The sequence below is a fragment of the Cololabis saira genome, chromosome 12, assembly GCF_033807715.1.
Source record: "Cololabis saira isolate AMF1-May2022 chromosome 12, fColSai1.1, whole genome shotgun sequence".
NCBI lineage: Eukaryota > Metazoa > Chordata > Actinopteri > Beloniformes > Belonidae > Cololabis > Cololabis saira.
In genome coordinates this window covers 38,014,797-38,027,164 of record NC_084598.1, presented here as the reverse complement: position 1 = coordinate 38,027,164, position 12,368 = coordinate 38,014,797, and the positions used below count along the sequence as shown (strand labels likewise).

Here is a 12,368-nt window from a genome sequence, read left to right as displayed (position 1 = left end):
TCGTACCCTGATTAGGGGAGAATGTTTATCACCCCTTCAAAGGGTTGGTGTTGTTTTCTGTAGCTGCCAAAACATTGGCTCGACTTCCACTGAACTGGCGTTTCCACATCTTTAGTAACCGCCGCTCGTTTTTCCCACAAGCCACCAGCTTATAAAGCCGAGCTCACATCCGACGTCCATGAGAGCAGATCTGAAGCCGTGCAGAATGACGGAGGCAGAGATGTTTCAAGACCAAAAACGGAGCGATGCGCGTCTCACATGGGCCGAGGTTTCACATGATGAAGGCACTGAAATAATCCAGAATCATTCTGGCAACTACAAATGTCAATCAAGACGATGCGTGTCATGGTTACGACCCCTTGGACGCACAATCTGACACAATTTTGTGAGGTTTTCATTACATTTCTGTTACATAATGTGGTCAAAATATCATTGAAAAAAGGCACAAAATCATCTTTGCTTCCGTCTTTTCAGACGTATTTACACCAGCTGATTAGGACTCCGCTCACTTCCACTCAGTGTGCCTCTTTACAAAATAGAGGCTGGATTATTCTACTTCCTCCAGACCTGAATGTCTCACAAAATGTATTATTTTCAATCTTTATTAGTCTCAAACAAAATGTCAGGGTTATTTTATAGCTTCTGAATTGAGAGTAAAAACTGGTTAAGTAAAAATACATAAAGCTGTCAATTAGTCATTGTAGCCGCAAATATGTAATAAATCAGTCGCTAATCCGTCATACATTTATTCATAAATAAGTCATGAATCAGACATAAATTAGTTATAAATTAGTCATAAATCAGGGGCACGGTGGCGCAGCAGGTAGTGCAGCCGTCTCACAGCAAGAAGGTCCTGGGTTCGATTCCCGCCGGGGACGCTGTGGGAGCTGAAGTGTGTGTTAGTTCCCCCATGACTTCAGTGCCCACACCATGGGTGGGGTTGGCGAAAGGATCTTTCTGTGTGGAGTTTGCATGTGTGCATGTTCTCCCCGTGTTCCCCTGGGTAGCTAATGTGAGCTACCCTCACAAAAACATGCAACAGTCCTGGGCTACACATGCCCCCTCTGGCCAACCGGGGCGCCAGATGGGGTGGGGAGGATCCGGCCGGAATAACGTGATCCTTCCACGCGCTACGTCCGGCCGGAGAAACCCCACCCTGTCTGGTGAAAAGATGCGGCCTGCTCACTCCTCAGGTTAAGGAGGAGACTGAGCTCAGTGCGGGGCCCTCCCGGGGTTGGTAGAGGACGGCAATGCCCAGGACTGTCACTTAGGTAGGAGCACAGGGTGGTAAAATGGGGAAAAAACCGGGATAAAAATATTTAAAAAAAAAATAAATTAGTCATAAATCAGTTATGAATCAGTTATAAATCAGTCTTAAATAAATAAATTAGTCATAAATTAGTCAAATCAGTTATAAATTAGTTATAGATTATTCATAAGTTAATCATAACTTAGTCATAAATCAGTTATAAATCAGTTATAAATTAGTAATTAATCAGTCATAAATTAGTCAAATCAGTTATTAATCAGTTATAAATTAGTCATAAATCAGTTATAAATTAGTCAAATAGTTATTAATCAGTTATAAATAAGTTATAAATTAGTCATAAATTAGTCATTAATCAGTCATAAATTAGTCAATTCAGTTGTAAATTACTTATAAATTAGTCGTAAGTTAACCTTAAATTAGTCATAAATCAGCCATAAATCAGTTATAAATCAGTTATAAATTAGTCAAGTAGTTATTAATCAGTTATAAATAAGTTATAAATTAGTCATAAATTAGTCAAATCAGTTATACATTACTTATAAATTAGTCATAAGGTAACCTTAAATTAGTCATAAATCAGTCATAAATCAGTTATAAATCAGTTATAAATTAGTCATTACAGTCATAAATTAGTCAAATCAGTTATTAATCAGTTATAAATTAGTCATAAATCAGTTATGAATTAGTCAAATAAGTTATTAATTAGTTATAAATAAGTTATACATTTGTCATAAATTAGTCATTAATCAGTCATAAATTAGTCAAACCAGTTATAACTCAGTTATGAATTAGTCATAAATGAGTCATAAATTAGTATTTCCGATTCTGGTATCAGGAACAACTGCATCAAGGTCTTTATTTCATTACATCTGACTCTTTTAAGTGATACATCCTCACTCGTACCTGTATTCATGTAGAAAGTCACAGTCTTGATGAACCCTCCCATGAAAAGAACCTCAACACGGCACATTGGAGGGAGGAATGGAGGGAGGGAGAGAGGGAGGGAGGGCAGGTACGAGCTCTGAGAGGTGGCAAACAGGAAACCGATAAGGAGGGAAGAAGGAAGCAAGAAAGAGGAAGGAAATATTGGAACGGAGAGATGATGTCTTAAGTTGGTGATAAGGAGAAGTTTCCGTGTGTCGAACAAGAAAGAAAAGAAAAATCTGATGAACAACATGAAGGAAGGGGAAAAAAGCATTTGGTGCAAATGATAAAAAGGGCAAAAAGTAATCGAAGATTTAAGGAATGTTTACAGGGAAGAGGAAAAGGAGAGAGATATTGACGGATAAAAGAGAAGAGGAGGAGAGAGAACGATGGAGTGAGAGAAGGGGGAGATGGGTGGAGGTCCACCGGCAGGAAGTCGGTGCGTAAGTGTTGGCCCACGAAGACGGAATCCGGACAGAGCCGAGTGTTTTTTCTGGCTCGCCGGGCCGCTGGGAGAGAGGGATGGAGGCGGATAAACGAAGGAGAGAAGGGGGAACAATATCAAAGGAAAGAGGTGGATAACCTGTGCAAAGAGCGCCGGCGGAGGTGAAGTCTGAGTCGTGGAATGGAAGCGTTTAGTCCTGGAAAGCTGTGGAGACGGACCGGCGGGGCGGTTCCCGACGGGCTTCGGAGACGTTTTCCACTGGCAGATTTTACTGAGTTTATTTATTTACGAGTGTTTTGTTGAACTTTGCTCAAAACAGGACTCTCAGTGCAAGAATGAGATGTTTCCTGGAGACAAGCAGTACTGGAGTTGAGTGGGGATGAGGGGGGATGGCATCACCCCTGAAATAAAAACGGTCCAAATCACCCCCCCCTGTAAAACTGCCATCCCTCTTTCCATCCCTTATGTCATTTCATCAATGAATGTGGTTTTACTGCTATTTCAACATTTAGAGTCATCACCAGAAAAATAACACCAGAAAAATAACTTATTTGACAATTTTCACCTGTTTCAAGTAAATTTTCACTTGAAATAAGTAGGAAAAATCTGCCAATGGGACAAGATTTATCTTATTTATCAAAAAAATCTTGTTCCACATGCAGATATTTGAAAAATCTGCATGTGGAACATGTAGAAAAATCATTTTTCTACTTATTTTAAGTGAAAATCTACTTGAAACAGGTGAAAATTGTTGTTTTTTCCAGTGATGAGTCTTGTTTTAAGTGTAATGAGATTTTTTTTTACTAAAATGAGACATTTTAACTAGAAATAGGACAAATATTCTTGTTAAGATTTTGAGTTTTTGCAATGATCCATTTTACTTATCCTGTGAAGGACAGAGTCATATTGATAATTTCAGAAAACAGTTTTTTATCGTTGTGTTTTGATGTATTTGATGTAAGCCCAGTGGATATTTAAAGCTTACAGAAGGCTGCATTTAACTGCTGCTATGTCATTCCTGCAGTATTTCTGCAGGTGTTTTGGTCACTGCTATTATTTGTAATATATTATATTATTTGTAATCAGCACAAATTATCTGTCCCCATATGATAAAATCCACCATCCCCCTGATTTTTTTTTTTTTACAACTCGAGTACTGGAGACAAGTGTCTGTCCACGTCACAGCTGAGGTCCAACTGCGAAAGAAAGTATCCCCACCGATCACGGGCCTTCTGAACCAGTCAGATACCCCTTTTCCACCAAACCGGTTCCAGGGCTGGTTCTGGGTTCTAGTGGGGGTTTAAACTTTGGTTTTGACTTGGGAACTTGATCAACAGTTGTTCAGATTGAGATTTAAAAGACCCCAGTAGTATAAAAGTACTAACTTTGGGGGTAGGGACCCTGCCGCAATATCACTCAGGTCAAATTAAATATTTTTACCACTTTTCCACCAAACCGGTTCCAGGGCTGGTTCTGGTTCTGGTTCTGGGCCAGTGCTGAGTTTGGAACTGGGCTTTCTGTTTCCACTGACAAAGAACTGGGTCCGGGACAGAAGAACCAGTTCCAAGGTAGCACCAACTCTTTGCTGGTCTAGAGCAGCCTTTCTCAACCGGGGTGTCGCGGCACCCTGGGGTGTCGTCAAAAAATTACCTATTCTGACATTTCATATATAAATACCGTATTTTCGCGACCATTCGGCACGCCGTGTGGAAAGGCGCACCCTCAGTTTTGTGTGTCATTTCTGTATTTAAAACACACACACGGCGCACCAAACATAAAGGCGCCGTCTACAGACACACACACACACACGCGTGCGTGCCGCAGAACACACACACACAAGCACACAAGTGTGCATATTTAAAAATAGAGCGGGAGCAAAACTTTGTTTGATTGTACTTTATTTCAGTTTTTACATTAATCAAACCCATCGAAGTCCTCATCCTCTGTTTCTGCATTAAAGAGCTCCGCTAAATCATGCCGGCTTTTGCAAAATCTTGCAAAATAGTCCCAGCAGACTTATCGTGTTCAAGTTATTGATACAAAATAAACGGGACATATGCACTTACAGTCAGAGCGATGCAGTTTGGTTTTTAATTATATTTTACTCTGGGGTGTCGTGAGATTTTATTCACTTTTGAAAGGTGTCATGACTGAAAAAAGGTTGAAAAAGGCTGGTCTAGAGGAAATAACCGCTTACGTAAGCGGATGGGGCAGAGTTATTAAGACCAACCGCAATAGCAAGACTGGGAGACGGAGACATTTTCAAATAAGAATGAATCTGGATGCAGCAAAGCATCATGGGTCTGAGGAGGAGACAACCTGTCTTTTAGAGATGTGTCTACGGAGGAGCTACGTGGACCAAGTCCTATTAGAGCAAATACCTTGTTGTTGCTTCAACTTTCACACAAACGCAGCGACGTAACTGACGTTTGCAGTGGGGATGGGACGATACGGGTAACTCATGATTCAATACTGTGGCGATATGTGATACACGATATCTACGATATTCGATATATTGTAAGAAATTTAATCAACGATATATCACGATATATGTGACTGAAAAAGAAAAAATACCCATAAAAAGGAAAACGTCTGTAGTTATGCATTTACTCAATGCCAAAACTTCATAAGATGTACAAAGAAAGTGCATTTGTAACGTGCCTCACTGCCTCCTAGGCTTGTAAATGTAAACACTGTACAGTTGGACAAATGAAAGTGCATGAACATTAATAACATGTTTTATATAAACAGTGCATTGCTTTGTTTCTAATACTGAAAAGTGAGTAAGCAACTTAATTTTGCATAGTACCTCACTGCCTCCTAGTCTTGTAAATGTAAACACTGTACAGCTGGACAAATTGAAGTGCATGAACAATAGTGCGGTGACAACCACGTAACTCCATTAGCTATGTGTGTTGTAATAAAATATCGATAATTGCCGTCAGTTTATCGATTATTTATTGCGACAGAGAGCGCAACAATATAGTGCAGTATTGATTTTTCTCCCCACCACTAGTTTGCAGTGACGTAATGACGTGGCTTCCCTTAGCACACGAGCTGTGGAAAAACAAACCGGTTCTCAGCTGGTTCCCAAGTTGAATGAGTTGTGAACCAGAACCAGCCCTGGAACCGGTTTGGTGGAAAAGGGGTACAAGTGGGGTTAATCCAGGTATCTCCGCTCCATCGTTGCACCTGAATCTCTACCTGAATAAATGTGGCTGGACAGAAGGGTTGGGCCTTTCCCGGGTTTGCTGCGACCCCTGGGACGGGAGGGAAGGAACCGGACAACCGGGCTGAGTTCAAATGTGTAATTATATAAATATAGCAATAATAATACTACTAGATGTGTATCAGCCGAGCCGCTTCACCCAGAGGGAGCTGGCAGACGTCAGAGTACAAACACACCCCTGACGTGATGCAAGCGTTCATCTGAGCCCCCGATAAGAAACCGGGAAATAGACATTAATCTCAGAGTGACTCAGTCGGGAACGACGGCGGCCGGCGCTGGAACCGAGCCTTTTTCCCCCAAATGCCGTCAAAACGTCCGAATTTAGCTCTTTATCAGTTGCTCTCCTTCCTGTTGATGTCTCTTCTTACGCAGAAGCGTCAGCGAGCGGCCGAGCCTCACGCTAAAGGGGGGGGGACACGCCCCCCAGGTTCAGGGCCTGAGCAACTTCCTCTCTGTTACAATGAAACACAGACAAGCCCTTGCCCTTTTCCTGTCTCCATGTAAACAGCCCAAGTATCTAAATACGGCCATTTGGCAGGAACGTGTGTGTGTGTGTGTGTGTGTGTGTGTACAGGACTGTCTCAGAAAATTAGAATATTGTGATAAAGTTCTTTATTTTCTGTAATGCAATTAAAAAAACAAAAATGTCATACATTCTGGATTCATTACAAATCAACTGAAATATTGCAAGCCTTTTATTATTTTAATATTGCTGATTATGACTTACAGTTTAAGATTAAGCTTCCCAGAATATTCTAATTTTTTTAGATAGGATATTTGAGTTTTCTTAAGCTGTAAGCCATGATCAGCAATATTAAAATAATAAAAGGCTTGCAATATTTCTGTTGATTTGTAATGAATCCAGAATGTATGACATTTTTGCATTACAGAAACTTTATCACAATATTCAAATTTTCTGAGACAGTCCTGTGTGTGTGTGTGTGTGTGTGTGTGTGTGTGTGTGTGTGTGTGTGTGTGTGTGTGTGTGTGTGTGTGTGTGTGTGTGTGTGTGTGTGTGTGTGTGTGTGTGTGTGTGTGTGTGTGTGTGTGTGTGTGTCTCTCGGCCTCCTCTCCGTTCAGCTTCCTCCGGTTCCAGTTCACTGACCCGCCGGCGAGCGTCGGACACGGGAATCGAACGCCAGCGTTTAACTCTCCGTAGACCTGCTCTGAAACACGGGTTGTCCTGGAAACCGTCTCCGCAGGACGAGTAGCGGTCAGACATCGTGGTTTGTTTCTCCAGGGAACCCTGAGCCGTTTTAAAGCTTTTACTGGCGTCTCTGAAACACGACTTGTTCGGTTCAGTGACCAAGAACCAGACCGTTGACCGTCTGACCAACAAAGGGTTCTTTGACGTGTCTGAAGACAAAGACAATGAAAAAGTAAAGCTATCCCAAATATAAGCTCAGAGTCGAAACGTGGTCATGTGACCCCTCAACCCACGCTGAACTTCTCGTGATGACGTCCGCATGTTGGGAGGTTTACATTTGTTTGTGCAACACATTTCATGTACGAGATAATTCAAAGTTCTTTACGCCAAAAGATGTTCGTCAGGTGATAACAGACTCTTAAAGGGGACCTATTATGGCATCTAATACGTATTTTAAACAGGCATTGAATGTCTTAAAAACAAGCTTTTGATAGTTTTTGCTAAATAAATTAGAAATTCAGCCTCTAAACCATGTCTTTATCATCCCATTCTCTAACCTCATTATCTATGAGGGATTCTGAGTGGGCGGGGCTATGATAATGAGGCTCTGTGCTGATTGGCTGCCTGAATGACGTGATACACCGCTGTGAAAAAATGGCGGAAGCTCCGGCCGGCGGAGTTAGTTGTGGGCGTGGTTTCACGCATCGGAGGCCGACCGATGTAAATTGCAGATCCACATCACACTGGATGGCCCATCCGGGCGGCTGTACAGACACTGCAGAATTTGGTTGCTTTCCTCCTTCTCTGAGTTGGCAGGCTGAGGGGAGACCACTTTGTATATGTTAAAGCAAGAAAAAACCTGTTTTTCATAATAGCTCGGTAATCGGCAGACTTGGCGTGCTCACTCAAAAAGAGTAAAAGTGTGTCACCGGGTGCCAGTCCAAAAAAACTTATGAAAAAATCAAAATCCGACAGCACTCTCTTAAGTACAAAACTTTAATATAGTTTCAATCATTGCACAGCAGCAGGAACTCGGACGCGTTTCGGCTTGCAGCCGTCCTCAACAATGTCGAGGACGTCATTGTTGAGGACGTCTGCAAGCCGAAACGCGTCCGAGTTCCTGCTGCTGTGCAGTGATTGAAACTATATTAAAGTTTTGTACTTAAGAGAGTGCTGTCGGATTTAGATTTTTTCATAATAGCTCCCCTTTAATGTTTAAGTTAAAGTTCAGGTCTGGGTGCAGAACCAGTCCCAGATTTCTGGTTTGGCTATTTGTTTTTAGCTTCACTGTGAAGATGGATGGATGGATGGATGGATGGATGGATGGATGGATGGATGGATGGATGATGGATGGATGGATGGATGGATGGATGGATGGATGGATGGATGGATGGATGGATGATGGATGGATGGATGGATGGAGGACAGACAGACGGACGAACGCATGGATGCATTGTGTTGACATTTTCCGATTTTTGTTCTTTCCTGTTGGGACATTGTTGTTGTTTGGGTTCGTCTTCACCGTTGGTTCTCTCTGTGTTCCAGGTGACCTCCGCCTGCATCCCGGCCGCCTCCAACGACCTGGTAAATCCCCGCCTCATTTACCCCCCACCCCCCCGTCTGTCTGTCTGTCTGTGGTTAGCACTCCTCAAAACCACGGCCTGGGTTTCTCCAGGCCCAATTCCTTCGGGGGAAACCGAGCCCTCAGCTCGGTCGGAGCCCGGGTCCGTCTCGGAGCCGAGCACAACTTCAGTTCATGTTTCTGCAGGAAGTCGTCCTGCTGGTCCGTTAGGGAGTGTATTTGTTTAATTAACTCTCCTTTCCTTCCTCTATTCTGCCCCCCCCCCCCCCCCCTCACCTCCTCCACGTGGTCCTCCCCTCTCGCTTCCCCACCTCTCATCCCGTCACCACCTCCTCCTCCTCGCCTCCAGCAGCGTAGAGGGACGGCGCCTTCGCGACACATCCAGCACCTGGTGAGCTCACTTTAACCTCCACGCCTCGTCCTCACCGCCTCACTTTCCTCACCCCGTCACACGAGTCAGAAGAAGAAACCACCAGAACGTCCGGACAGGCTGGACTTTTCACTGTGGTTTTCTGAAGAAAAGGGTTTTGATTCGAATCACGAGAAACGACATAGTCCGTCCTCCGTAGACCATAAATGTCTTTGCATTGTTTGACTCAGGGCTTCAGATCGAAGGCTTTTTGAACCTGATTAACGCTGTCAGACAGTTTCATCCGTATCCAAGGCGACCGTCTGGAGTTAAAACTTTATCGGAGCTCATTTTAAACCTCCACCAATCGTTTTTATCAGTTTTTTTCAGTTTTTTTCCGCTGCGTCGTGAATGTTTCCTGCCACGGTTCCAGATGGCTTCTACGTGTGATACCGGAGGTCTCCACTTGGGGGCAGAAAGTGGTGTAATGTCCTTAAAACAACGTATAAATACATCTCTCTGATAAAAAATACGAACTTTTGCTTTTTTCAAGTTAGACACCCTGATATCCCAAATCAGAAATTGTGTACACACTAGGGCTGGGGTAAACGATTATTTTTAAAATTATTAATTGGGCGATTATTTTATCGATTAGTCGACTAATCTATTTTTAATCTAATTCTTTTTCTGTTGTTCGATTAATAAAAAAACAGCAAAATAAAAATATAGAATAAAATTATACAAAAGCTTGTTTACTCTTACGGTCCAACAAGAAAATTTCTCCTATACAAAATTACAAAAGATGAAAAAAACGCAGTGCAAATTATCCAACGGTGTTAAAAATAGTATGTTTAAAGGAGCTTGAGGCCGGATTGTGGCAAGATTTATGAAAAAAATCTGTATACATTTTAAGTTTTCTAGTAATAATGTCAGATGAAGCGTTCCAAACCAAAAAGAATGAGCCCTCTAGTATATCTGTCCGTTGCCTTGAACAGGCTGTGTGCTGCAAAATGTGCTGCAATTCGGTCCCGAATTTCCCGCGCTGTCCTGCGGATGTGACGTCACATGACGCTGCATGCGCGTTCTCCCCGTTCTCCCGTGCCGGCTTCACTGTTGGCTGCAGTACCCCCAACGGCCGTCGTGGTGAAGGGTGGCGCTAGAGAGTCTCATTTCTTAAAAGGAGCCTCATGCTCCTTTAAAATAGGGGTGTAACGATAGACTAATCTCACGATACGGTACGATAAACGATATTGAGGTCACGATAACAATATGATACGATTTTATAGCAGTATTTTTTTTAACAACCTTGAATGAGGTAGTCATGAGGAAATTGTCTTTTATTTGAAAGACACAAAATACAAAACAATACTGTACGTTTGCCCTATTGTTACAGTTTGTAATTCTTTATAACTGTTTAAGTTTTAAAGAAAAAGCCAGGCCAACCATTTTCCACAAACTGAACTAAAAGTAATTGTCAGGTTTGCATTATGCATCTTCAGTTTCATACACATACGTACAAATATTTTGCCACAAACTGAATAGTTTCTCTCATGTATGATTTGACTTTTTTCTTTTCCATAAATGTAACAACTAAAATAAAATAAATAAATAAAAGTAAATAAATACATACAATTTTACATCATAAAAAAAAATTTGTTTAATGCTCACCTTATAAGTGTAAGAGGAGATTTATTTTTGTTAAGAAGGTTATTTTGTTAATTCAGGGTTCATTATTTTATAAATATATTCTTTATATTCTGATAAATCAGGGACTATAATGACACTAGTCAGTTTATCTGTAGTTGTTAGTCTGTTTTGGGCGGAGTGATACGCCACAGTACGGCACTAGGTGCTGTGTTGATGCTCTAAAATCCTACGCTGTTGAGCGGACATTAAAGTACACTGGAACTCAGCAGAAGTTGTCTCCGTGTTTATCCTACTCACGACCCCAAAAAGGTTTAATTTAATAAGGTAAGGCTTAACTCTACACCAGCCGGCTGTGCAAAACGGGACTAGTTTCTTCTGAGCGGAGTAAGATTTTGGTCCGCGCGGTCGCGGTCCGGCCGCGGCTGCAGTCGGATGCGCGTTACTAGTCAACACAATAGATTAATATTAATAACCCAATATCGCGATACACCTTGTCACCTCCACGACACGTATCGTGACGTTTTTGTATCGCGAAATTTCGTGGCACGATATATTGTTACACCCCTAGTTTAAAATAACATATTTGGATAAAAGCACTGTTTCTAATCACGAAAGGAACCTTTCTATAGCGGATCGAACTAAAAAAATAACAAAGAAAAGACAGTTGTTTTCTGTAGGAATGATTTTCCGGTTGCACTTTTCCTTCTTCTCTCATAATTGGATTATGTGACAGTCGTTTTTACAGAGGTCATGACCTGCAGGTGATGTCACACAGGATCCTTGATTCAGCCGTTTAAAACCCTAAAGATTAAAGTTCACAGTGATGCGATCCAGCCGCCTGGTCGTTCCAGATGTTGGCGTCGCACCGGAGAGTCGCCTCCCGTACCGGTGCCGTTTCTAAACCGTCCTCGTTTACAGAAACCAGCTGCCGGCTTTTCAACATGAGACACACGAGGATCTGAGGCCCGCAAAGCCTTTTAGTGAGCTTTTGACCCGAGCGCCATCAAAGCGCCGGCGTGGACGGATAAGCCGACCCAACAGCTGCTCGCGATTGTTGCCGTGATGACCAACCAGCAGAAATATGCAGCCGCTGAAGTGATCAGTCACATGAGGACGAGCTGCCAGTTTTATCATGTTTTTTGTTCTTCCTACAGGGTTCTACGAAGTCTCTGACCTACACCAAGCAGAGGAACACCTTACCCAGGTAAAGGGCCCGTGACCTTCTCGTCTTAGCGAGTTGGAGGAAGTTTTTCTAGTGATGGAATTAAAATCAGTGTCCAGTTTCTCCCCCTCCTCTCTCTCGTTTCCCTCCGTCCATCCAGACTGTTGAACCACGATCTAAATGAGGAGGTCCATCCGTTGGTGCTCAAAAAGCTTCTGAAACTGATGACACTTTTTCACATTTGAGATCCAAATTATCGTCAATAAGATAAAACAAGTTAAAACAAGACTAAAGTCCACAGTATGGCAGCTTGAGTAGAAAGAGTCGTCTGTGATTATCGTGCTGGAGGAAGTTGATGAATCCTGAAAAAAACAGAACCACATCATCTGCAAAAAGCACAGACCTGATTCTGAAGCCACTGAACTGGAAAGACTTTTCCAGAATATTCAAGACTTTTCTAGAATGTTTAAGACTTTTCCAGAATATTTGAGACTTTTCCAAAATATTTTAGACTTTTCCAAAATTTTCAAGACTTTTCCAGAATATTTAAGACTTTTCCTGAATATTAAAGACTTTTACAAAATATTCGACTTTTCCAGAATATTTATGACTT

General features: G+C 42.1%; 1 protein-coding gene across 7 annotated transcripts in view; it reads left to right on the top strand.

Moving 5' to 3' along the window:
- The window catches only part of tns2a (tensin 2a), a 99,394-nt gene that overhangs the window by 59,635 nt on the left and 27,391 nt on the right, over positions 1–12,368 (top strand). For 4 of the 7 annotated variants that reach the window (XM_061736784.1, XM_061736787.1, XM_061736783.1 and 1 more), the window contains exons 4-6: positions 8,561–8,599; positions 8,947–8,988; positions 11,748–11,797. In XM_061736784.1, coding sequence (XP_061592768.1) covers positions 8,561–8,599; positions 8,947–8,988; positions 11,748–11,797 — 131 coding nt within the window. The remainder of the gene's footprint in view (positions 1–8,560; positions 8,600–8,946; positions 8,989–11,747; positions 11,798–12,368) is intronic. The other 3 variants (XM_061736785.1, XM_061736788.1, XM_061736789.1) reach the window with 3 other exon arrangements.